Genomic DNA, 25453 nt, shown 5'->3' on the forward strand with positions numbered 1-25453 from the left:
CCTTTATAGTCCTTTCTCCACTCAGCCATATCGCTTCTGTCTCCACCTCCCTAGTGCTGGGGTTAAAAGTGTGTGACTACCAAACCCTGGGATTAAAGGTGTGAGCCACACCTTTAATTTGTTTCTGAATTGATCTTGTGCAGCCCAGGGTGGCCTTGCACTCAGATCCAACTGCCTCATCTCCCAAATCCTGGGATTAAAGGTGTGTGCCACCACTGCCTGGCCAGTACGGCTGACTAGTGTGGCTACTTTGTCCTCTGATCTTCAGGCAAGCTTTATTTATTAAAACACAAATGATATGCCACTATAAACACATTCACAGAATTACATTTTAAAATTTTCTTTTTTAAAAAAAGAAAAAGGGTACCTGAGTTAATTCTATCTTTAACTGCTTTCGGCTTGGAACAAAATTATGAACCTTTTGTGTATTTAGTTTTTTTGTTTGTGTTTTTAAACAAGGGTTCAAGTTGCCTGGGCAGGCCTTGAACTCCTGGCCCTCTTGTCTCCAACTACTTCCTAACTACTAAGATTGCAGGCGTGTACTCCCAACCCCCACACCTGGCGAGTCCTCCTTGGCACGGAGGCTAATGGCACTTACCAGAAACAATGTTCAAAACTGTGTTAGCATGGGGTGCATGCCTGTAAAGGGAGTCAGAGGCAAAAAGATCACCAGGGTTTCCAGGGTAGTGGAAGGGCCACCGGGCTACAGTATGTCAGACTGTTTCAAAAACCAAGCCACTGGGTGGCAGAGGTAGGCAGGTCTCTCCGTTCAAGGCCAGCCTGGTCTAGTAGCAAGCTCCAGTCCAGCCAAGGCTACAAAGTGAGACCCTGTCTCAAACAACAAACCAAAAAAAAAAACCACAACAGAAGGCAAGAAGGAAGAAAAGGAGGGAGGGAGAGGAGGGAGGGAGGAAACAAACTTCCAAAGAAAACCATGAAGGCACCCACCACACTTTTACACCCTGAGTTCAGCCTTAAAAAAAAAAAGTCAGTCCTGAATCTTTTTCAATTTTTCAAAAACACTCTCAGAGGTAATAATTGTAACCAAGGCTGGCCTTGAACTCCTGACCCTTCTGTCTTTACCTCCCAAGTGCACAGATTATAGCATGCACCACCTTCAGCTTTCTTTGGTTTATTTCTTGAGCCAAGGTCTCGCGCCCAGGCTGGCCTGGAAACTGCTCCTAAGCGCTGGAGTGCAGGATGTGTTCATTGGCTCGCTGAGCCAGGGTCTTCCTCCGTAGTCCAGGCTGGCTTTGAACAACCGCTCCTCCAGCCCAGGAAATCCTTTCACCCTGACCGCTTCTAAATCACTGCGCGCTCACGTTTCCCCCAAACCCCCACGGTGTCCCGGGGACAATTCTGCATTGGGCTGTCTCACCTCTAACCCCGGCGGGCTCCCTGGAGGAGGCGGGGCTTGGCCAAGAGAGGGCGGGGGAAGTGGGGACCCCCCCTCCCCAAGCCTCAGGTTGCACGGGTACCCCGTCACGTGACGAGCGCGGGACGAGGGGGTGCGCTCCCGGGCCAACGTGTCCGGGAGTGGGCGGCGGGGTGCAGCGCGGCGGGGGGACCCCGGCGGGCAGGTCGGAGTCCGAGAGCGAGGTGGCAGGGGGAGCCGCGGCCGCGGTGGCGTTGGAGGGGGCGGCCCCGCGTCCGTGTCACGTGGTACGAGGCGGGCAGCCATCTTGCTACAAACACAAACAGAGAGGAGCGGCCGCCGCGGGAGCGCCAGCGCCCGCCAGTCCCCCCCCCCTTGCCGCTGCCGCCGCCGCCGTCCCGGCCCCGCCGCGCGCCACCCGCCCGTCACCGCCAGCACCGCGCCCGGGTCGCCAACGCCCGGGGGGACCGGGAACCTCGCGCCCCCGGTAAGCTCTGCGAGCACCGGAGCAGGCCCGCCCCCGACGCCAGCGGCGGCCGCCCGGGAGCCTTTGCGGGCAGGAGCCGGGGCCGCGGCGCGCGCGGGCCCTCCTCCCCGTGCCCCGCGCTCGCCCGCCCGCCCTCCGGCGCGCCAGCCCGCCCTCCCTCCTCCCTCCCTCTCCGGAGCGGCTCCGGTTCGGGCGGGTGTGTGTGTGTTGGGGGTGAAGGCCCTGCTGCCCCTCTGCTCCTCGGGAGGGAGAGGGGACGGTGGCCGTCCCCGCGCGCGCCCCGCGCACCTGGCGCCCCTCCCTGAAGGGCACGCCGTCCTCCCGGCCCGCGCTTTCCCGCACCCACCGTGTTCGGTCCCTAAGTAACGGTCGCGTCTCTGGGGTCCCCTCCAGGCTCCCCGACACGTCCCGCCCGGGCCCGGGCCTCTCTGCTGTGTGCTGTGCGCGCGCCGCGACCTCCCCTTTTGGCGGCGTCCCCTCTCGCCGCTCCGTGCCAAGCACGGTTCTGGTAGCCGAACCGGGCCTGGCGGGGCTTGCTGGTCCAAGCATTCTGGCACTTTGGCCGACATGGAAGCTTTATTCTGCCCGAGCGCCACGTCTTGGGTCTTCACCACGGTTTCTTGCGTTTTTAAGCGGCCACCTAAGTGCTTGGTCATCGAGGTCCCTCTTCCCTCCCCAGTTGTCCGGCCGCGTGAGACACCTGTCTGTCTGAGCTGGGGCCGCTGGTCTGCCCTGACACTAGACCGGGCTCTTCCCAGTCCATATGTCCCCGCTAGATGGGACAGCTGCAGGTCATTGCCCCTCACCGTTTACCCAGAATTCTTTCCCTTAATTTTTTTTTTTCCAAGTTGAAAGCTCCTTCTGTGTCCCCTCTTAGACAGGATAGTTACTACAATTCCCAAGCAGCTTGCAGTGCTGTGCCTGGGAGATGCTAAATAAATACTTGGTGGCCAGCTTTTTCCTCCACCCACCCCGGGCCTCCCCTCAGCTCAAAGTCCTACCCTTCCCGAAAAGCCCCTTCCCAGCAGCCATTGCCCCTCCAAGCTGGCACGCCACTTTCTGCTCAAGCCCCCCGACCCATCTAAGGACCAGTGATTGGTCTGGCATATACCCATCCACCTGTTTCAGTCGCAGCAGCGCCCGGCCAGCCATCCTCCCTCCAGATCAACTTTTAACGCATAGGTTGTACATCAGTATCCCGAATTTGGGGAGGATTTGAGGAAATTGGCTTATTCTTTCTGTCCATTGGCCGGGTGAGCCCGGGTTCTTGAGTGTCCCACATGGGGATTCTAGTAAAATTTTATGGTGTGTTCATCTTTGTTGACTGGCTTTGTCAGGTAGTGGTTGTAAATTAGTAGTTTGTGGGGGTAGTGAAGAAGAGACCCCAAGCTAACCCTAGCCTTGTACATGTTTTTTGGCTTTTGGGATAGGAAACACAGACCGATGGTGAGGTCTAGGCACTTGGTTTGCAAACCTGTTGGCCAGGAACTCACTTCAGGTGGGAGTGGAGACCAGACACCACAGAGCTGTCCTCTGCCCCCATGTGTGCCCCTCCTCCGCATCACACAATCATAATAAAAGGAGGGGAAAGGGAAGCAAAGGTGGCACAAAAGTCTGAGGAAGGGCTCTGGTGGTTAGAGCACTTGAGCCAGCGTGAGGACCAGAGGTTGGGTCTCCAGAGCCATACACATGCTAGGTGACCATGGCAGCTCGCCTATCATCCCAGCCATCCCAGGAAGACAGATCCCCCTTGCAAGAGGGCTAGCTAGACTTGCCAAAACAGCATATTCTGCCTCGGCGAGAGCCCCTGTCTCCATTAACATGGTGGGGAGCAAGTGAAGATGCCAGGCATCAGCCTTGGGCCTCTTCGCTGGTGTGCGTGTGCATCTACACGTGAATTTGAACATGTAAATGGACACCATACACATGTACAAAACGTGAAAGACTTAAGAAAAATCTTGGCTTGGAAGCCTGTGCCAATCATGGGAACATTGGGGAAGCAGGAGGGCTGCTCTAGGTGTGAGGCCAGTTTCGGGTACAGTTTGGGACCTTGTCTCAGCAAGACTCATCAGCCCCAAGTCTAAGAAGGAATTAAAAACGGCTTCAGGCTCAACATAGGAAGCCTGAACTTGCAGGATGGCTCCTGCCACCTATCACGAATCTCTGTCATTTCGGGGTGGTGGTGAGGGTGTCGGGGTGCCCGTCAGGGAAGCTGTAACTTCATTTTCTGTGTACTGGAGTCCCCTGGCTAGGCAAGCTGGCAGAAGGGATCAAATGAGGTAAAGCGTGAAAATACTTTAAAAACTGTGAAGTCAATTCACAATTGCCAAGAGCTGGGCTTGTTTGTCACTGTGGTGGAGTAGAGCAGGGGTAACTGCTGCCCTGGGGCTGCTGGGGGCCTGCAGCCCTTCCTCCCCACCACACATGGAGAATGCATACACACACACACACACACACACACACACACAATGTCTCCACCTAGCCATCCTGGGAAAGTTGCTTTCTACAGGCTGGGTGAATGGGTGATTGCTCAAGTGTGGGGCATTTGGGTTTTGACTCTTGTTAGCAGTGGTACAGGATTCTGCGGTGTTATGTTGCTTTAGATGGGAACGAGTTAGGGGCAATAGAGTAAGGAAGCTTTGGCCTGAAGTGTTCAGCTTGTGTTTGTAGTTCTGGGCACAAGAGGAGCGGCCCAGGTCCCCGAGGAAGCTGCCAGCTCCAGCCTGTGCTTCCAGCAGGGCTCACGCTCACTCTTTTAATATGGAGAGCACACAGATGCTGGGGGAGTTGAGGTGGGCTGTGGGGAGGGGCCTCGCAAAGCAGAGGTGATGGGGAGGAAAAGACCTTTACCTAGGCAGCTAGTAGAAGGTGAGGTGGGAGAAGATGAGGTCCCCAACTCTGCTGCCCTCCTGTTTTCTTTCTTAGAAGGGGCTTGATTGCTTAGCTTGGAGGGCTGGGCAAACAGATTGTTTTGTTCTCATTTTAAAGTATGTGTCAGTGTGTCTGTCTGTTTCATGGTAGGGGATGGTGTCAGGGGACAACTTGAAGAAGTTGGTTTTCTCTTTCCACCATATGGGTCCTGGGGATCAAACTCAGGTCAGCAGGCTTGGCCACAGGCTCCTTTATCAGCTGAGCCATTTCTCCAGCCTGATGCTGTTGCTTTCCAGCCTGTTCTTTTCCTGGGGACTTGCCTCCTAAGGACTTTCTCACTGGACAGTGCTGTGAGGGAAGCCTTTACTTGCTAATGAGGAGCAAGGAAGCCCACAGGCCTCCCTTATTTTAAATGTTCCACTGCCTCTCCCTGGATACATGCTGAGTGACAGGCCTGCACTATCTGCCTTGCTGGGGATTGAACCCAAGGCCTTGTGCATGCTAGACAAGCATTCTCCCAAATGAGCCGGCCATATGCTTCTCTGTGCTGGGTTGTCCTCTGAGATGCTCACAGCATCCCTGGTCTCCACCTCCTAGCAGCCAGCAGCACCCTTCTGCCCAGCTGCCTAGTGTCTGTAGTCATTGTCCACAGTCCTCGGGAAGTTGAGTCTCCCTCAGTCAAGAGCACATGGCTTCAGGCAGCACGCAGTGGACTGCCTGCTGCTCCCTGGGTCCCTTCAGTGTGAGGAGGAAGCCCAGTGCTGCTGAGTTCTGGGCACTTCTCTCTGGCTGGTTTGCAGGCCTGAGAACTTGCACGCTTGCCTTGGGTCTTCCCTTGCCTTTGCAGTGGCCCTGCCACATGCACATTGCCGCTGCTTATTCTTTTTCTATTTTCATTTTCTCTTTTTAAATTAAGCGTGTCCTTGTGTCCACCTCCCACCCCACCCTTCAAGCTGTGTGTGTGTTACACACGTGTTCGTAGTGTGCATAGAAGTCTAAGGATAACTTGGATGACACACTTCTCTCCTTCCGCCACGTAGATCCTAGGTATCCAATTCATGTCTTCAGGATTGTCTGCAAGCCCCTCTACCAGGCTGAGCTGTATTGCTAGCCCTCCTTCCTTAGACTTTCCAGCCAGGGAGGCTGCATAAGGGTGGGAGGCTGCAAGGTGAGAGTAGGGCACCCTGCTCCTCTCCTGCTGGACAGCGCTCCCTCACTGCCAAGACCAGGACTGACCGAGTAGGCTCCAGATTGTTTGAAGGAGTGTGGGGCTCTTTGTTTGGAATGGGGACAGTATCTAGCCCTCAGAGTGGCTTTTCCCCTAAAGCCTTTTATGAGCCCATGCTCATGAGTATGTGAAGACTGCAGGTTGTATCTTTCTCTTTTGCTCTCAACTTTATTGCTTTTTCAGTTTTTGTGTCTATGCATATATGAGTGTGGACACACGGAGGTCAGAGAAAACCTCAGATGTTGGTCCTTCCACCTTGTTGGAGACAGGGTCTCTTGCTGGAGGCATCATTCATCAGGCTGACTGGTCCATGAGCTCCCAGGGGTCCTCCTGTCTCTACCTCCCAACTCTCTGTAGGAACACCATGCATCTATCTATACATGGGTTCTGGGGATTAGAACTCAGGTCCTCATGCATGTGCAGCAAGCACTTTACCTACTGAGCCATCTCTCCAGCCATCTGCTTAAACCAGGAGTTCACCAATTTTGCTAGATTGGATGACCAGCAAGTCTCTGGGATATTCCTTTTTCTACCTCCATAGTGCTAGGGTTATATCTACCTCCCCAGGCAGAAATGCTTGGCTCTTACGTGAGTATTGGTGAGTATTGGGACTTGATCTCAGGTCCTGTGTTTGTGCAGCCAGCACTTTTCTGACTGAGCCCTCTACACTGCCCTACAAAATGTTATTTAAAAATAAATACTGAGGGCAGGACTACAGGGATTGTGCGTGCTAAGCATGTCCTGTGCTTATGTCAGGTGCTGGAGAGGTGGCTCAACAGTTAAGTGCACACACTACCTTTGTAGAGGCCCTGAGTGTAATTCCCAACACGTGTTAGGTGACTCACAGGTACCTGTAACTCTAGCTTCAGGGGATCTGACACCTTCTAGACCCTGGGCACCTACATCCAAGGGTACACAGCATCATTCCTCCCACCCTACACATATACAGATAATAATAAAAATAACATGACGGTGTAAGCCAGGCATGGTCGTGCGTGCGTACAATCCTAGCACTTAGAATAAGATAAAATGATGGTGTAAGCCAGGCATGGTCATGTGTGCACAATCCTAACACTCAGAATAAGATAAAATGATGGTGTAAGCCAGGCATGGTCGTGCGTGTGCACAATCCTAGCACTCAGAAGGTTGAAGTGAAAGGATCCTTACCGCTTCATTTATTCTTTTGGTGTGCAGATCTGTGGCATTAATATCAATGCATTTACAGTTTTATGCCATTGTCACCACCCTCCCCTGTGCCCAGCCGAAGCCCTGAACCCGTTCAGCATTTGCCAACAGTTCTGTCCCAACTTCAGGTTTTTGTGTTCAGCCTGCCCCAACTCCTGGCTCCTCTGTAAGGAACATCCTACAGAGGTTTTATCTTTCTTGTCCCCCTCCCTCCCTGTGCTGGGACCTGAACTCAAGTCCTTTAGATGAGCCACAAGGACTCTCAACCACCGAGCTGTCTCTCCAGCCCAAGTCCCTTTTTTAGCAGTACTGGTAGTTGAAGACAGGGCCTTGTGCATGCTAGGAAAGTGCTTGACCACTTGGCAGCATCTCCAGCCCTCTTGGGGCAGGGAATGGGGAGCTTGAACTTCTGATCCTTCTGCACCTGCTACCTGAGTGCTAGGATTACGGGTGTGTCCACCACGTCTGGTTTATGTGATACTGAGGTCAAACCCAGGGCTTTGTGAGTGCTAGGCTGGCTCTCTGCCAGCTGTCTGTGCCTGACTTGTTACACTTGTCATCGCGTCCTCAGGGTCTGCACAGCCTCGGGGCAGCACTGGGCAGCACAGGTGCCCTGGGCCAGCCCATTTGTTGTCTCTCAGCAGCCACACAGAGTCACCCCAGATTCCAGGGTGCTTGGATTCTGGGTCACCCCATTGTCTGCCATGGTGTCTTAGCTACAGGGGAGACCGTCTTTCTTTCTCCTTCCTCCAGACTCCTGGCATCCTGCAGCGGATGGGGACTGCAGAGGCACACTGGTCCAACCTCCTGCCCAGCCAGTGATAGAAACCCAGGCACACCCCTGGACACTGCCTGCCCTTCTTCCTCTACTCTGCCCTTCCTAGATGAACCCGCTTCCAAGAGTCTCCTACCCAGGCTCCTAAAGGAACCTGCCCCTGTTGCCCCTGCTGCTCACCAGCCTCAGAGATTGAACTTGCCTCTTCCCATATGGTGAGGGGCCTTCTGCCAGCAACTCTGTAGCCCTCTTCCCACCTTGAGCTTTTTTCTGAGGAACAGTTCTTGATGTAGGGGAAGGGGTTTAGGCTTGGTTTCCATTTAGTAGATGAGTCTGGGGTGCTGTGGGCACACCGCTGCTCTAGCCTGCCTGAGTGCATGTCTAGTACCTGTTTGGTTCCTGACCAGACCCAGCTCCCTGATTATGATTTCCAGACAGGTAATTTGAGTTTTTTTCTGTAGAGAAGTCATCTTGTTACAAGATTTACTGTGATGCTCTCCAAAATGGATCATTCCTCTATAGGACATGAGAGGCCCCAGTGCCTTGTTTTATTTTTTAAGGCATGGCCTCATGTAGCATAGGCTGACTCTGAACATGTATGTAGCCAGAAATGGCCTTAAATTTCTGAACCTCTTGCCTCCATCTCCCAAGTTTTGGGGATCACAGGCATGTGGTACTGGGGACAGAACCTAGGGCTTCATGTGTGATTAATAATCACTCTGCCAGCTAAACCAAATCCTTAGTCCTTTTGTTGCTTCTGCAACAAGGTCTACAAGGTGTCCCAGGTTGGCCTTAAACTTGCCATCCTCCTGCCTCTGTTTCCAGAGTGCTAGAATTGGAAGCATGGGCACTGCCGTGCCTGGTCCTGGTGGCTTCCTTACCTGGTTTGTAGTCCTGACAGTCCATCGCTACCATCCTTACCTCCTCACTGTATCCGTGCCTCACTGACCAATGACCACGCCTGTACATCTGTCCTAAGTTCATTGTACCCCGCAGCTGTGGGCTAGAGGTTGGGAGCCATCTAACTCACTGGTGTGACCACCCTCTTCCTTCTCTTCTCCCTAAGGATCTTTCCCAGATGTGAGAGTTCTTCCCTGGCACTACTGAAGCTATAGACCATAGCTAGGTGCTTGGGAACTCTAGGTCAGCTCAGCCCAGGCCCTGCCAGAACAGAGAGCCCTTGTCTCCCCTGCTTCCCAGGGCAAGACTGTCAGGTGAGTGTTGGGCCACCAGAGGGCGCCCCACTGAGGCAGACCAGGCTCAAGCTTCCTTGTCCTCTCACTCCCTTAGGGCTCTCCCCTACCCTGACTGACTTGGGTTAACTCATGGTGTGTTAACTCATGGTGTGCGTGGTCCCGTGTCTGGTTTAGGTGAGTTCTTCAGTGCCAAAATGACTCACCACCCAGATGGTGGCCTCTCACTGACCCAGTAAAGTGTTGTCCCCGTGAGTAACCTGCAGATGGTTACTTATGGCCCTGTCTGTGGCCCTACAGGTATTTGAACAGTACACACCTGGTCGTCCTTTTTCTGCTCATCCTTGACCTTTGAGAAGAATCTCGGCTCCACGATGGCAGCGGAGACACTCAACTTTGGACCTGAGTGGTGGGTTGCTCAAGCTCTGGCCCATGGGAAGAAGCTGGGGTAGTGGGGAAGGGCTACGTGGACCTCCCTCTCCCTTCTTCCTTTCTATGCCTGATCTAGGCTGAGGGCTCTTTCGAGTGGTGGCAGTGTGACCTCTCCACCCCCATCTCCTGCTATGCCCAAATACAAGCTAGCAGATTACCGCTATGGGCGAGAGGAGATGCTGGCCCTCTATGTCAAGGAGAATAAGGTGAGGTTTTGGAATGGGACTGGATTCCTTCCCCCATTTGCCTGATCAGTGAGTTGCCCCTGAGAGTATAGTGTATTGGGCCTCCTGCCCGTCACAGGTCCCCGAGGAACTGCAGGACAAGGAATTTGCTGCAGTGTTACAGGAGGAACCACTGCAACCTCTGGCCCTGGAGCCTCTGACTGAGGAGGAGCAGGTGGGGCTGGGCCCAGCCAGGCTGAGACAAATGGGCCTAGGGTGGTGGAAGGAGGAGCCGGGCTTGAGAGGATGGGGGTTGACTGAGTGATACGTCCTCACTCCGATCCCTGGCTCCCTCCTCAGAGAAACTTCTCCCTGTCAGTGAACAGTGTGGCTGTACTGAGGCTGATGGGGAAAGGGGCTGGGCCCCCTTTGGCTGCCACCTCCCGTGGCAGGGGCAGCACACGGAGCCGAGGTAGAGGATGACACCCCATGTTTTTTAGGGGAGGAGATGGGTAGAGTCGGAATGGGTGGTGCTAAGGATGTAGAGGGGCACTGGAAGGTCCCAAGCCCAGATGTGACCCCTCTTCCTTCAGGCCGTGGCCGTGGTGACAGCTGCTTTTACCAAAGAAGCATTGAGGAAGGGGATGGAGCCTTTGGACGCAATCCCCGGGAGATCCAGCGAAGCCAGAGCTGGGATGACAGGTGGGGTGGAAAGATGAGGTAGGCAGGTAGGGCAGAGGAGTGGGCGCTGGGCTATTGGTGGGGTGACTGTGGAGGCCAGAGCCCTCTGGGATCTGCCTGTTCCTTTCATTCTGGTTGTTTTGGGGATTCTGTTGTTTCCTCCCCAGCCTATGTCCCCTGGCTCCCCCTGCTCCACCTTAGAGCAGAGGGGATGATGTGTGTGCCTTGACCAGCATCTTTCTTCCACAGAGGTGAGAGGCGGTTTGAGAAGTCTGCAAGGAGGGATGGAGGTATGAGAGTGTTGAGTGTGGTGGCAGCTGAGGCGGGGAGGACAGGTGAGTTGTCATGGGCTTCTTCGGTGCTTATTGTCTGTTTCCCCCATGCCAGCACGATCTGGGTTTGAGGAGGGAGGGGCTGGCCCAAGGAAGGAGCACGCACGCTCGGACAGTGAGAACTGGCGCTCACTGCGAGAAGAGCAGGAGGAGGACGGCAGCTGGAGACTCGGGGCAGGACCCCGGAGAGACAGCGATCGCTGGCGTTCCACCAGTCCTGGTGAGATGGGGCAAGGCGGGGTTCAGGAACTACTCCCTGAACGCGGCTGATGTTGGGGTAGAGGATGACCACGCATGTGAGGAATGGGAACATCCCAGGGGGGCCAAGTTAGGGGGGAAGGCCTGCTGAGCTGGAGAAGGCAGAGCCTGGTTTGCCTGGACACTAGTTTCTATGTGTTGTTTTGTTTCTTTTTCCAACTTTCTCTTCCAGATGGTGGTCCCCGCTCTGCTGGCTGGCGGGAGCATGGGGAGCGGAGGCGCAAATTTGATTTTGATTTGCGAGGGGATCGAGGAGGGTGTGGCGAAGAGGATGGGCGGGTTGGGGGAGGCAGCTCTCACCTCCGGAGATGCCGAGGGCTCGATGGTTTTGAAGATGACAAGGATGGGCTCCCTGAGTGGTGCCTGGACGACGAAGATGAGGAGATGGGCACCTTCGACGCCTCCGGGGCCTTCCTGCCTCTCAAGGTACCCTCTCGGGGACCAGGTGGGGTCGACGGGAGCTGTCCCCCAGCTGCTCTCCCACTGTCCACTCTGCCCTTTCTCACACAGAAGGGCCCCAAGGAACCTATTCCTGAGGAGCAAGAGCTTGATTTCCAGGGCCTGGAGGAAGAGGAGGAGGAGCCTTCGGAAGGGGTGGATGAAGAGGGGCCTGAGGCAGGTGAGCCCTTAAAACCTTGCAGGGAGGCTGAGCTGTCTTCTAACCTTCAATGTCTGTGTGCCTATGCATGCATTCATGTCCCGAGCCAGGACTCAAATGTATGGAGAGGGATCTCTGTCAGGTGTGAACAGAATGACCTTTGGAGCCCTTTAGAAGCTCTGGAGCCGGCAGGCACCCACACAGCCCTTACCACTTGTGGGTCCTAACTGTTACCTCACAGAGCAGGGCCAGGAGTCTGTGCACAGTGCAGACAGGTCGGTTCTCCACATCCATGCTTCATGCTTGGTTAGGGAGTTGACCAACATTGGAAAGGACAGACACGCCCCAGGGTCTGGGGCTGGTTGTGCACGTTCGCCACATGCACCCTCACTCACGTGTGCTTCCCCTGGTCCTCCATTTTGAGCGTGTATGTATATGTATGAATGAATGTGTCACAGTGTATGGAGGTCAGAGGACAACCATGGGTACAGGTCCCTGCCCTTCATCTTGGCTGAGGCGGGCTCTCTGTTCTTTCCCATGGTCTGTGCCCAGTTGGGCCTACGAACCGTTGAGCATTAATCTCCTGTCTCTGCCTTCCATGTTGTCATGGGAAAACTGGGGTTACAGACACTCCCAATTGTGGCGTTTGTATAGGCTCTTGGGATTTCAACACGGGCCCTCAAGTTTGGGAAGCAAACACTTATGTGCTGAGCCAACTTCTTAGCCCCTTTGGTTTTGAGTTCAAGTAGTCATCCGTTTCTTCCAGGTGGGAAGGAGGTGACCTCATTGCCTCCTCCTGAGAAACCTAGCTCCCCCTCTTCACTGCCTGCCTTGGGCCCTCTCTGGACGACGAGCGAGGATGGTGATGAGGTGGTGGAGAAAGAGCTTCCGGCAGCTGAAGGTAGAATGGCTGGAGCTGATGCGCAGGGAGTGCCAGGGCGTGGGGAGTGGTGGCTGTGGCCACAGCCTGTTTTCCTAGCAGGTAGAAGAGCCGCCTTGTCCCCTTTCCTGCCCCTCCCTACTTTCTCATCTCTTCTCCCAGGAGACGAGATGAGGGGTCTGTCTCTGAGTCCTGCAGTCGGCTCGCCTCCTGGCCCACCTGGAGATCTAGAAGATGAAGAAGGCTTGAAGCACCTGCAGCAGGTTGTGGGGAGGGTGTGCCTGTGTGTGCTTGAGAGGCCTCCACTCGGGTCTGTCTGACAGGGCCCTGGCCTGACCTCCTGAGCCCAGCCTCTTTCTGATATTTGTGCTATCAGTTTACTCAAACTTGACTCTCTTTCTGGACTCCCAGGAGGCAGAGAAGCTGGTGGCCTCCTTGCAGGACAGCTCCTTGGAGGAGGAACAGTTTACGGCCACCATGCAGACCCAGGGCCTTCGCCACTCCACAGCCGCCACTGCCCTTCCCCTCAGCCATGGCGCTGCCCGAAAGTGGTTCTACAAGGACCCACAGGGGGAGATCCAAGGTAGCTGTGGGTAGCAGATTCCTAGGAGCGGATTTGATTGAGCAGACTTAAGTGTGTTCTCTGACCTGCAATCGCCACTTCCTAACCCTCTCACACCCTGTTCCAGGCCCCTTCACAACCCAGGAGATGGCTGAGTGGTTCCAGGCTGGCTACTTCTCCATGTCACTCCTAGTGAAGAGGGGCTGTGATGAGGGTTTTCAGCCTCTGGGAGAGGTGATCAAGATGTGGGGCCGCGTGCCCTTTGCCCCTGGGCCCTCGCCACCCCCGCTGCTGGTGAGCACTGTCTGCTCTGCAGGTTGCAGGGAAGGCCAGTGGGGGCAGCAGCAGGACCTTAGGCTTCCCCACAACCTCGTTTGCTAGGCCTGCTCCTGCTGGGCACACTCACAGGCATGCTCTGACCTCCTGCAGGGGAACATGGATCAGGAGCGGCTGAAGAAGCAGCAGGAGCTGGCTGCCGCGGCCCTGTACCAGCAGCTGCAGCACCAGCACTTTCTGCAGCTGGTCGGCAGGTATGGGGAGCTTCAGGGCGTGATGTGGGCATGGCAGTGGTCCTGGGTGGTCTACCATCTGAGCCCTGTCTGTCTGTAGCCGCCAGCTTCCGCAGTGCACGACGCTCCGGGAAAAGGCAGCTATGGGGGACCTGACGCCGCCGCAGCAGCAGCAGCTCACGACATTCCTGCAGCAGCTCCAGGCTCTCAAAACCCCCAGGTCTGTTGCACTGTGCGTGTGTGTGTGTGTGTGTGTGTGTGTGTGTGTGTGTGTGTGTGTGTGTGAGAGAGAGAGAGAGAGAGAGAGAGCACAACAGAGAATATGTGTGCTGGTGTGAGACAGGGAGGAAGTCAGGCTACAAGTGAATGCAGTGTCTTGAGGGCCAGTGTTCTGCTTCTCAGGGGTGGGGACCAGAACCTGCTCCCGACGATGAGCCGGTCCTTGTCGGTGCCAGATTCAGGCCCCCTCTGGGACTTACATACCTCAGCTTCATCACAGTCAGGTGAGTGCCAACCTGCCCCATGCCACATCCTGGTCCCTTTACCCTGAGTCCCTGCTGGTCGCACTCGGGCTCTGCTTCCTGTCTGGGTGGTTCCGCTGGGCTCCGGCCTTTGCAGCTGCCTTTCCTCCTGCAGGTGGTGAGGCCAGTCTTTGGGACATACCCATTAACTCTTCGACTCAGGGTCCAATTCTAGAACAACTCCAGCTGCAACATAAAGTAAGTAGCAGGCTGGCCTGTCACAGGCTGGCTGAGCAGGTCAGCGCCCAGCTAACTAGCTCCTTGTCACCGCAGTTTCAAGAGCGCAGAGAAGTGGAGCTCAGGGCGAAGCGGGAGGAAGAGGAGCGCAAACGCCGTGAGGAGAAGCGCCGCCAGCAGCAGCAGGAGGAGCAGAAGCGGCGGCAGGAGGAGGAGGAGCTTTTTCGACGCAAGCAGGTTCAAGTCCCACCTGTCTCCTGGGCCTGCCTGTGTCTGGTGCCAGCCACCCACCAACACCCACCATGTCCTCACGTAGGTTAGGCAGCAGGAGCTGCTGCTGAAGCTGCTACAGCAGCAGCAGGCAACGAATGTCCCCGTGCCCCCTGCACCGAGCTCCCCGCCCCCACTCTGGGCTGGCCTGGCCAAGCAGGGCCTGTCCATGAAGACTCTGCTGGAGCTGCAGATGGAAAGTGAGCGGCAGCTGCACAAGCAGCCTGCACCCCGGGATCCTCTGCGGGCCCAGGCCCCCAACCACCGAGTGGTAAGCAGCAGGGGTCTCAGGGAATCCTCCAATGCAGCTTCCAGAATCACTGGGGGTGGGAAGAGTATGTCCCTAAGCGCAGACTCCTAAAGCCGGAGATTTGGTTCTTTCCATTATTGGAAGGATGCCCCTCCCCCCACTCTTTCCCTTTCCGTTAGCCCCTCCTCCCCGCCCCCGAAATGAGCCTCCTTGCCTAGGTGGCCAGGGCTCCATTGTAGAGCCCCCTGACTTCCTGCCATTTGCAGCAGCTTGGGGGCTTGGGCACTGCCCCTCTGAACCAGTGGGTGTCTGAGGCTGGGCCACTGTGGGGCGGGCCAGACAAGAGTGGGGGCAGCAACAGTGGCAGCCTGGGACTCTGGGAAGACACCCTCAAGAGTGGCGGGAACCTGGCCCGAAGCCTGGGCCTAAAGAACAGTCGGAGCAGCCCGTCTCTCAGGTGGGTGAGACAACTGTTTAGCTTGGGTCTGTCAGGGAGGGGTGGGTGCTAAGCTCCTGGCTCACCTGTGGCCTCCAATTCCCCGCCTGCCTCAGTGACTCGTACAGCCACCTGTCAGGTCGCCCTGTTCGCAAAAAGACAGAAGAGGAAGAGAAGTTGCTGAAGCTGCTGCAGGGCATCCCTCGGCCCCAGGATGGCTTCACACAGTGGTGTGAGCAGATGCTACACACCCTGAGCACCACGGGCAGCCTGGATGGTAGGAAGGCAATCCTGGGAGGCCATGTTGGCACTGGGGACTCCAGACCTGTCCAGCATGCTTGACTGTCCCCTCCCCATAGTGCCCATGGCTGTAGCGATCCTCAAGGAGGTGGAGTCCCCCTATGATGTCCATGATTATATCCGTTCCTGCCTGGGGGACACGCTGGAAGCCAAAGAATTTGCCAAACAATTCCTGGAGCGGAGGGCCAAGCAGAAAGCTAGTCAGCAGCGGCAGCAGCAGCAGCAGCAGCAGCAGCAGGTGGAGTCTTGTGGGACCTGGGGAGGCAGGGTGCCCAGGACTCTCCTTATGCTACTCTCATTTGCCTTAGGAGGCCTGGCTGAGCAGCACCTCCCTGCAGACAGCCTTTCAGGCCAACCACAGCACCAAACTGGGCCCTGGGGAGGGCAGCAAGGCCAAGAGGCGGGCGCTGATGCTCCACTCAGACCCCAGCATTTTGGGTAAGCATGGGGGTGTTGGGGAGCTCTGCTTTCCCTGTGCTGTCTGGCCATAGGACCTGGGAACTCACCCTCACTTCTCCCCTGGCTTCAGGGTACTCCCTGCACGGCCCTTCTGGTGAGATCGAGAGCGTGGATGACTACTGACCAGCCTGTCCCACCAGCCCCCTGGGCTTTAGGCTTGGGTGATGGCAGCGGTGGCATGGACCCTCGGGTCTCCAGCCTGCAGGCTCCCAACAAGGAGCAGAGGAGGAAGCAAGTGGGGCAGGGTCCCCAGCACTTGTTACAAACCACACGATGCACCTTAACTCACCCACCACGAGGCACTTTACAGATGGGGAGGGGCTTTTCTTTTTCTCTTTAATTTTAAATGTTAGGAGAGACAAAAAAGTATCATTCAAATACTAGACTGTAGACCCATTTGCCCCTTTGGGATAATGGGTGTGACATTGGAAGGTCCATGGAGGTTTTGTTTTTGGGTTGGTGGTTTTTTTGTTTTGTTTTGTTTTGTTTTTTAAGAAAAGATGAAAAATAATGAAAAAAAAAAAAAAAGAAAGTTAGGCTGAAAGAAAAAAATCACACTGTTATTTTGGGGCAGTGGGTACCAGGCCCCATGGAACTGTTCTGCCTGGCTCCCCTAAGGCTGCACTTACCCTGCTGCCCCAGAAGGTGATCATTGGGGTAACTGGAAGTTGGGTGCTGGCAGTTTGCACAGCAAGGCCCTCTCCAGAAGCCCTGCCCACTGGACCCGCTGTGACAGCTCCTTGTGGTGGTTACTGTGGCAGGTGTGTCCTGGTGAGGGGACCACAAAGTCGCCCCTTGCCTTGGCTGCTTTGGAGGCACATTGCACAAATTGGACGAGCTGCGTCAGCTCACTTGCCCTCCACACTGGGGAGCCAGGGAAGGAGTTGCCAGTGCCAGCCTGTCAGAAGTGGGCTCTGAACTCAGGCCTGCTGAGGGGCTGCCCCCACTGCTGCCATTTCGGGGGACAGCCTGGGTGTGACACTGAAAGCCCCAGCTCCCTGCCTTTGCCACATGAATGTATTCTCTGGCCCCCAAGCCCGTCTCACCCCTCAGAGAAGGGACAGCCCTTCCTCCAGAAGCTGGAGAACACCAACCTCTCTGTCATGGCCGAGTCCTTGCTTGTGTGAGGGAAAGACACCGAAGGGTGGCTTGGGGCTGAACCTGTGGTGGTGGGGCCATTGTGGGAGCCCCCTGATCTGCAGCCAGCTGTGGGAAAGCAGACCACAGCTCTGCACCTGACCCTCCTATGACCAAATGGAGAGCGCGAGCAGCCCCTCTCCTGGATGTTCTGTGTTGGGTGTGAAGCTGGAGGTCAAGAGCCTGTGTCCTGGGCTGGGGGCCGCCTTGCCTGTCACTCACCGACTTCACTCCTCGTCCCCTGTCTGGGCTTGTCTCCATTGTTGGTTGGCCTTTTTTGGGGGGGGGGAAATGCTCTTATGTTAGTGAATTCTCCCATCGACCTCATTGCTCAGAATGCAGTATTAGGGCGAGACTGCCACTGCCTCCCCTCCATGAATGTATTTCTCCTTTCTGCCCTGAGGAAGTGGGGAATGGCCCCAGTGTCTTCCTCCCATCTGTCTCCAGAGAGGCCACCTTTCATTTTCACTTTTCTTTATTGTTGTGGTTTTTTTTTTTTTTTTTTTTTTTTTTTTTTGCACCAAAGTGGCAACTGGGTCAGTGTTGGGGATAAGGCTGGCCCCTGGGTGGAAGGCCCCTCCTGCTTCTCCCTGGTTTTGACAGTGTTAGCGTCTGTGAAAAGACAATATTCTCTCTAAAGCAATAAGGGGGTGATGGGCCAGGGGAAATGTCTTGCTGCTGCTGGCCCCCCAGCTCCCTTCCCTCTTGCCATTATGGTGGCACTGGAGGGTGGGAGAGACTCCTGTTGTGACTGAATGTAACCTACCCTGCCCCTGCCACAGCCAATGCAGGGGAAGGGGGGCACTTGTCTCTTCCTACCCCTTCCCCCAGCTAAAGAGACTTTGAACTTGGGGGCCCATGAGCCTGGAGAGGCCTTAACCCTGTGAGGAAGTGTAGGGGGAGCCCTCTCCCACCCCATCCCCTCTGAGAGTGGTCAATGTTTACAAGCCCTGAGCCCCTACCCCAGGGGCTCAGACACCCCACCCCACCCCCATCTTAATCCTTTCTCCGTCCCAGTCTTACAGGGCCCTAGCTGCTCCACCCCCTCTTGGGGTTCAGGGTAGGGTAGGTGTCCTGTGTGCCCCAGTTTACCCCTACCTCTACCCAGTGTGACTTCCCTTCTGCCTCCCCGTGTAAATACTCCCAATAAAACCTGGTGTGTCCCCCAGTCCATCTGTCTGCCGGCTTTTTCATGGCGGGGGCAGGGGCAGAGTTGGGTAGGGTTGTCTCTGGGAACTGCTGGCCTCAGGTTTGTGTAGAATACCCTCTGTCTACAGCTTGGAGGAGCCTCATACCCACTGCCTGCCTGCTTTGTGGGGGAGGGGATAGCAAGCAAGGAGACTATGTACAGAGTTGGAAGTGGTTCCTTTATGGAAAAACTGAAAATATAATAAAAATTAAAATAAAACCAGTTTAAAAAAGCCAGCCCCTGGAGTTTCCACCTCCTGCCTCTGGCCCTCCAGAGGGGTGAGGCCCCAGCCCCAGGGCAGCAAAGGGTGAGGGCTTTCCTGCCCTTCTGCATCCCCCATTCCATCCCGACTTTTATCTCCACAGTGGGGCCCCCCCCCGGGAGGAACCAAACCTGGGTATAGGAGCAGGACCCAAGGCCCTGTAGCCCAGGGAGGGAGGCTTGGCATGTGTACCCAGCCCCAAAGCTCCGGGCCTGTAGTGTGGGCATGGGCAGGGATGCTGCTCCCTGCCTTGGCCCATCTGGGGTTGGGGGTGGTTAGTTCCAGATCTTGAGGAAGGAGTCCCAGGAGCCTGTGGCTACGGCCATTCCATCATCTGTGACCCCAAGGCAGCTCACACGGTTATCGTGGCCAGCAAGGACACCTAGAAAAGAAAAGGACATAGGGACTAGTCTGGCCCACACTGTATACCTGTACCCTCTGTGGGCCCCAACACAGGCCTCCCTTACCTGCACGGTCACCCTTCATGGCATCCCAGATGTTGCAGTTGAAGTCATCATAGCCCGCGAGCAGCAGCCGGCCGCTGCGTGAGAAGGCAACCGAGGTGATGCCACAGATGATGTTGTCATGGGAATACATGAGCAGCTCCTGATCAGCCCGCAGGTCAAACAGGCGACATGTGGCATCATCTGATCCCGTGGTGAAGGCATAGCCATTGGGGAAGAACTGCAGGATTTGGATCGGAGACCATAAGCATGTTGGGCAAGGCCAGGGGCATGGAGCACGGGGCTGTCACAATGCTCCCAACTTACAGCAACGGCATTGATGTCAGATTCGTGACCTATGAATGTCTGTCGGCACATGGAATCCCGAACATCCCACAGCTTAATGGAGGCGTCACAGGCACCTGACACGAAGGTGCGGCCATCGGGGGCCAGTGACAGGGACATCACATCCCCACTGTGTCCAGCAAAACCCACCGTCTGCTGGCCTGTCTCAATGTCCCACAGGGCACTGGAAAGGTGACAAGAAGGATTAGAAATGAGTTGAAGGATAGAACCCGATTCTCCTGCCACATGAACCCAAATCTGACAGGGCCCTCTGGAAAGAAGGCCTGGGGCCCTAAGTGATGCAGGAGCCACTTGACCCCCACCCAGGGGAGGAAGCTAAGTGCTCAAAAATGTGCCACCTGCTGGGCCCTGGACCACCCAAAGGCAGGGAACCCAGCCTGGCAGAGCCTCACCAGGTGGTATCCCCAGAGCTGGTGATGATTTGGTTGTCGTCCAGGAAGCGGCAGCATGAAAGGTACCCTTGGGAAAGGAGGTTATAGTCAGACATTTCATCAGAGAGGCCATGTATTGTCTGCCCTCCCGACCATGTTCCTGCCTTTCCTTCAGGCTCCACTCACCAGTGTGGCCAGGCAGCTCTCTGCTGACCCTAACATTGCCCTCTCGGGTCTTGAGGCTATAGATGGAGCAGATGTTGTCCAAACCCCCACAGGCTACAAAGTTCCCTGAGGGGGCATAGGCACAGGTCATGACCCAGGAGGAGCGCAGAGGGATCGCATGGACCTGTAGGAGAATATCACCCCTATTAGAGCCATCCAGGGACTGGCAGCCCTATCCTACCCACTTCGAGTGCCAATCTTACCTTGTTGGTGGTGTAGCTGTCCCAAATGATGAGCTTTCCGTCCTGGGAGGCGCTGACCAGCAGCCTGGTGGGCAGTGGCAGGGCGGCACAGGCAAGGTCAGGGAGTGGACAATAAGGGCCCTATCCCTTCCCATCTAGAGACGCTCTTCAGAAACATTCCCCAAATCCTCTCAGTATAACCCTGCATCCCTGGTCCCCGAGGGATGCTGGGAATCAGTCTGTCCAAACTTAACGGACATAGATTCTCCCTACCAGACCTGGGGGGACCTGGTCCCCCCATACCATTCTGCCCTTTATATAAAATCACCCCCAGAGCCTGGGGACACTAAGGCAGGGACGCCCACGCACCTTGAGTCTGTCCCCCAGTGCATGGCATAGATTTTTGCCAGGTGTCCACGGAGGGTCCTCCGTGTTCTCATCTGAATTCTCCCCACTGGGTCCAGCCCAGCTGTGATCTGGAACAACAGAGAAGCTGTATTGGCACAAGGAGACCCACGCAACAGAAGCCCATCCAATCTCCTGTCCCTTCAAGGGCCCCCAAGTAACAATGCAGTCACCTCACCTGGGTCAGTGTGGAATCCCCGCATGCTTTTCTGGCGTCCTGTAAGTGATGGGCAGAGCAGGAGAAGGGAAGTAGAGAAGCGGGGGAGGTGAAGAAAAAGTAAAGGAAAACAGGAGACAAGGCAAAGGGAAGAGAGGACAAAACGGAGACATTTGGAGGTTAGGATCCCCTTTCTTCTCTCACCCTGCGAAACACACACACACACACACACACACACACACACACACACACAGCCACATACACATCCCCGGCCACAGGCAACCCAGTCTGCTCGGGTCAAAGGGAAGCAGCACACTCAAGCCACGCCTGGCCGGCTCGGCCTCCCAGCACAGTCGTCAGGCCCTCACCCGGATCTGGTTCCGGAGCTGCTCGGCCTCCTGTCTCAGTTGCTCCAGCTCACTCATGGCGCCGGGCCCGTGGGGCGGGGTTGGGGGCGGCTGGGGGCCGCGGGACGGGGGCTGGGGGAGGCAGCTCCTGGCCGCTGGCCCGAGGCCTGGGGGGGGGGGGGGATGCAAGGCTGACGTCAGGCCCCAAGACCGCCCGGGAAGCAGCCGGGAAAGGCGGGATGGAAGCCCGTGGCCCGGAAGGGGTCAGCTGGGCAGGGGGAGCAGAGGACGCGGTACCCGGGGCAGGAATGGGGTCTCTGGCACCCAAGAGACGTTGCCAAGGAACAGACGACTTCCCCAATCTTCCTCCCGGGCCCCCGGAAACAGAGTGGGAAGTGCAAGAGGAAGAGCAGGGGAAACCCCTCCCTCGGACAGCAGCCCGGGCGGGACACTCGGGCGGCAGGAACTGGGGATGGGGGGGGGGGGAGTCCCTTCGAAAACAGACCTGGCGTCCGCCCCAGCCCGCACAAGGCGCCACCCTCCCAGCACCTAATTTTAAAAAGGGGCGGTGCCTCTTTAAATTCACCCCCACACCCACACACCGCACACCCTCCGCACACACCCCCAGCTAAGACAGAGGTGGTGATGGGGGGGCTGAGGGGAGAAGCTAGGCTGTTCGTGGGGTTGCCTAGGCAACCGTCACCCGGACTGAGAGCACCTCATTGGTGAAGTGCCCCCACCCTAGCCTCGTTGCCAAGGCAACCGCATCCGCGGCAGAGACCTGTAGGGTGGGTGACCCCACCCCCGGCCCCCATCGCCCCCGCCCGACCTAGTCTCTTGCCTCTTCCCCAGAACCGGCCAGGATGGCTGTTTACAGGATTTGGGAAAAGCCGATTGAACACTAATAGGTTCGGGACGGCTCAACCAGGGATAATCCCCATTCCAGGCCGGCTGTACCCCATTAGCCGCTGAGAGTAGCGGGGAAGGCAAGACCCCAAACAGCCTGCTCCCTTCCGCACCGAGGTCGCCTGCCCCGCCGCGCCCGCACAAAGCCCGTAGGAGCCGCTCAGAAGTAATTAGGGCTCCGAAGAGAGGCCCCTGGTCCCAGGGCGCGGAGCTGTTCTCTCCCAGGCGCCGGCAAGCGGCCCCAGACGGCTTGGCCCGATGCCCCTAGGCACCCCAAGAGCCCAGCTCTGCGCCCAGGAGCCCCCGAGGCCTAGCTGGCACCGCTCCAGCCTCCGACGTCCTGCCTTCCCCGGGACACCTGTGCGATCTGGCCGTGCACACTGCACTCTGGCGACCTAGGCGTCCCCCACCCAGCTCCCACTTCCCCCAACCACTGGGCGTTCCTCTTCCCCGGAGATATTTCCCCCTCTGAGTTCAGGTTTCTGCGCCAGTGCCAGGGGATGCCCCTCCAAAATGAGATGGGAGGGGGCAACGACACAGCTACCGTAACCCCGCTCCAGCTGTGGACAACAGCCCCTTCCTTCCAGCTTCCAGCAGCCCAGGTCTAGCCGCAATGACACAGGCCTGGGGCAGAAGGAAAACAGGCCACGAAGAAGCCACTGGGTCGGGGGCCATGCTCCCAGCCCTAAGATTCCCCATTACCCTCCAAGACTCCCTCAGCAGCGCCTAGATGCTAGGAATTAAGCAACCACAGCCCCCAAACAAAAATAGGGGTGCCACCACCTCCGCAGGTGTGAGAGGAGACATGCAAGGTTCCTCAGATCTGGCAGCTGGAAGGCGCAGGCTGGTGCTGTACTGCGAAGTGCTGTGGGCCAGGCCCTCCAGTTCCTAGGACCTCCATTTTGCCCAAAAGAAAGCTGGGCAAAGGGGACAGACGACTAGGGGCTAGACTTGGGGTAGGGATTTGTAAAAAAAAAATAAATAAATAAATAAAAATAAGGTGTTGAGATCTCCAGTTTAGGGTCTGGGACTCAGAAACCACAGCCAGAGTCCAAATCAAGACACAGACAGTAGGGTGGAGACGAAGGCAAGGGTGGCCTTGAGGCCTTGGCTGTACCACCTAGGATTTTGAAGTTCTGCAAGTCTACTGTAAGCAAGGGTGTGAAACGAGTGGGCACGAGGGGTTGCTACCCCGGGGCAGGCAGCGGGGTGGTGGTGGGGAAAGGGGGCGGGACAGGGCTAGAAGAAACCCGGAATTTAGCCCCCCAGCTATTAAGGGAGCAAGAGGCAGGCGGGGCTGGGACAGGGGTTTAGGGTAAAAAAAAAATGCCACTGATACTGCAGGGAACGCATGCATTATTGAAGCCGAGGGTCCCCCCAGTTTCCCTTCCGGGTTTGGAAACGACCGGGCCAGAGGAAGGGAGGGGAGGTCTGGGGAGTTACGTCCGTTTCCCAAGAGCCAAACCCGGGAGACGGAAGGAACGGGGGCTTCCCCCTGCCGCACACACCCCCGTGGGAATTTGGGGCTGGGGGCGATGAGGACTCCTTTTGTCAGCGGAGGTACCTGAGGTGGTGGGACTCTGCCAAGGGGTCGCTTGCAGGAGCGCGGGAGGTCCTGTCTTCCTCCGCGGCGGAGGCGGCAGCGGCGGCGACGCGGATGGATTTCCTCAGTCACCCCAACTCAACCGTCCAGCGCAGCTCTCCCCAGAGCGGAGGGATCCCGCCCGCCAGTGACGCGGCCGCCGCCGCCGCGCCCAGGGCCAGGCTGGGCGAGACCAACTGCGCCGGTGGGTGGGGGGAGTCGGGACGCGGGAACACCGCCTCGGGGGCAAAACCCGACTCGGTCACCATACGAGCCCAGTCTCGTGGCTTTCCAACTCATCGGGGAGCACAATCAGGAGTTCTGTTCCTGAAAACGAGCAAGCCATCCTCCCTAAGGACAGCAGAGGTGGTATAGGCATAGGGGAGGGTGGAAAAAAAAAAAAAAAAGGCCTCTCCGGTCACGTGACCGACCTCCTTCGATTCTTCTCCCCCCCCCCCACCATTGGGCGGCTCCAGACTGGTGGCTTGAAGGCCCAGTTCTCGGTTTGGCCACGCCCTTATGTGGGAAGCCACGCCCCTTACCGGAGGCGGAGCTAGAGAAGTCCCAACCAGTGTAAGACAGAGGGGCAAAAAAGAAAAAAGAAAGAAAAAAGCGGTTGGTGACCGCTAGGAGCCCAGAAAATGCAGTTAGAGGGAATAACACCAAAATAATTCTTCAGCACAGCCCTGTGGACCGGGTTATAGGCTCCCTAGACTAGGCCTCATACCACGGCAATAACTCCATATTCATTGATTTGCAAGCCTAGAGGTGTTTGCTTTTTGTATCGTGAGCCCACTAACTACATAGCCAAGAATGACCCTGATCTCACAAATCCTCCTGCTTCTGCCTACCCAGTGCTGGGATCAGAATGTATGCACCACCGTGCCCGGTTTATGCAGGGTGGAACTCAGGGCTTCAAGCCTGCTAGGCAAACACTATCAACGGAACCACCTCTTCAGCCTATACTTTGGTTTATTAATCCTCCAGGATACTGATTACGGACTCGACTGAGATGACAGTCTCAGGCAGCTTTAATAACTTGACTGTGTGACCGTGGAGCACTTCCACCAGGAGAGCATCGTAAAACGATGAGCCTTGGTTTCCAAACCTGTTAAATGAGTGTGTTGACAGTTATCCTCAAGTCTCCTGGATTGTTGGGAGACTCATCCCCATAGATTGTGAAAGTGTTTCGGGAAAGTTCAAGTTGTCGGATGGCCTTCGGACCGTCCTCATAGTTTAGGGAATTAAAACACACTATTCAAAATAGACTGTGGTAGATTTTGTGGACAGTTGTAGAGACAGAAGAACCAAGAGTTGACATTCGTCTTCACCTACATATCGAGTTGGAGGCTAGCCTGGGCTACATGGGACCCTGTCTCAAAAAGTGTGTGTGTGTGTGTGTGTGTGTGTGTGTGTGTGTGTGTGTGTAGGGAAGACTTGGGGGATGATGGCTCAGTCAGCAAAGTTCTTGCCAAGCAAACATGAAGACCTGAGTTTGATACCCAAAAAACATGTAAAAAAAAAATCCAGGCACAATGATCATGCCTATAGTCCCAACACTTGGGAGGCAGAGAATGAACTTGGGGCAAACCCGAGGCATTGCTGGGCAGCCAGTCTAACTCAATCAGGGAATTCTAGGTTCAGTGAGATATCTTGTCTCAAAAATTAAGGTGGGAGCTGGAGATATGGTTCAGTAGTTAAAAGCACTTACTGCTCTTCCAAAGGACCTAGGGTCAGTTGCCAGCACTCACACGGTGGCTCATAACCTTCTGTAACTCCAGCTCCAGGGAATCAAATGCCCTCTTCTGGTGCACCAGCTACACAAGCAAGGTACACACAAACATACAAGTGAAATTTTATACACATAAATAAAATAAACCTAAGGTGCAGAGTAATTGAGGAAGACACCATCCACCACTGCCCACTTAAAAACTCCTG

At 56.1% G+C, this 25453-nt stretch overlaps 2 protein-coding genes across 8 annotated transcripts; one reads left to right on the forward strand and one right to left on the reverse strand.

The window, feature by feature from the left end:
* The first annotated feature begins 1730 nt into the window (after positions 1–1730).
* On the forward strand, positions 1731–18248 carry Gigyf1 (GRB10 interacting GYF protein 1). 7 transcript variants are annotated; one of them, XM_042055868.1, is made up of 28 exons: positions 1731–1862; positions 7900–8136; positions 8988–9135; positions 9212–9291; positions 9415–9523; positions 9623–9752; positions 9850–9945; positions 10071–10182; positions 10304–10412; positions 10641–10681; positions 10779–10943; positions 11154–11407; positions 11492–11600; positions 12346–12480; positions 12622–12722; positions 12871–13042; positions 13149–13315; positions 13451–13551; positions 13631–13750; positions 13933–14033; positions 14167–14249; positions 14325–14465; positions 14545–14769; positions 15015–15205; positions 15301–15461; positions 15544–15722; positions 15793–15922; positions 15976–18248. In XM_042055868.1, the coding sequence occupies exons 5-28, from the start codon at positions 9489–9491 to the stop codon at positions 16281–16283; spliced, it is 3366 nt and encodes a 1121-aa protein (XP_041911802.1). In that variant the 5' UTR covers positions 1731–1862; positions 7900–8136; positions 8988–9135; positions 9212–9291; positions 9415–9488; the 3' UTR covers positions 16284–18248. The 7 variants fall into 7 exon arrangements, with proteins under 7 accessions (XP_041911802.1, XP_038200596.1, XP_038200601.1 ...); XM_038344668.1 differs by having other exon boundaries at positions 16014–16211; XM_038344673.1 differs by having other exon boundaries at positions 15544–15714; positions 15791–15922; positions 16014–16211.
* Positions 18249–18426: 178 nt separating this feature from the next.
* On the reverse strand, positions 18427–23643 carry Gnb2 (G protein subunit beta 2). Its single transcript, XM_038344675.1, has 10 exons — positions 23498–23643; positions 21049–21194; positions 20702–20740; positions 20488–20594; positions 20140–20203; positions 19898–20060; positions 19733–19799; positions 19302–19503; positions 18999–19215; positions 18427–18913 (listed from the first exon to the last, which is right to left on the reverse strand). Exons 2-10 carry the CDS (start codon positions 21103–21105, stop codon positions 18807–18809), a joined length of 1023 nt encoding a protein of 340 aa, XP_038200603.1. The 5' UTR covers positions 21106–21194; positions 23498–23643; the 3' UTR covers positions 18427–18806.
* Between the last annotated feature and the right edge of the window lie 1810 nt (positions 23644–25453).

This window comes from Arvicola amphibius, chromosome 10 (assembly GCF_903992535.2).
Source record: "Arvicola amphibius chromosome 10, mArvAmp1.2, whole genome shotgun sequence".
Classification (NCBI taxonomy): domain Eukaryota; kingdom Metazoa; phylum Chordata; class Mammalia; order Rodentia; family Cricetidae; genus Arvicola; species Arvicola amphibius.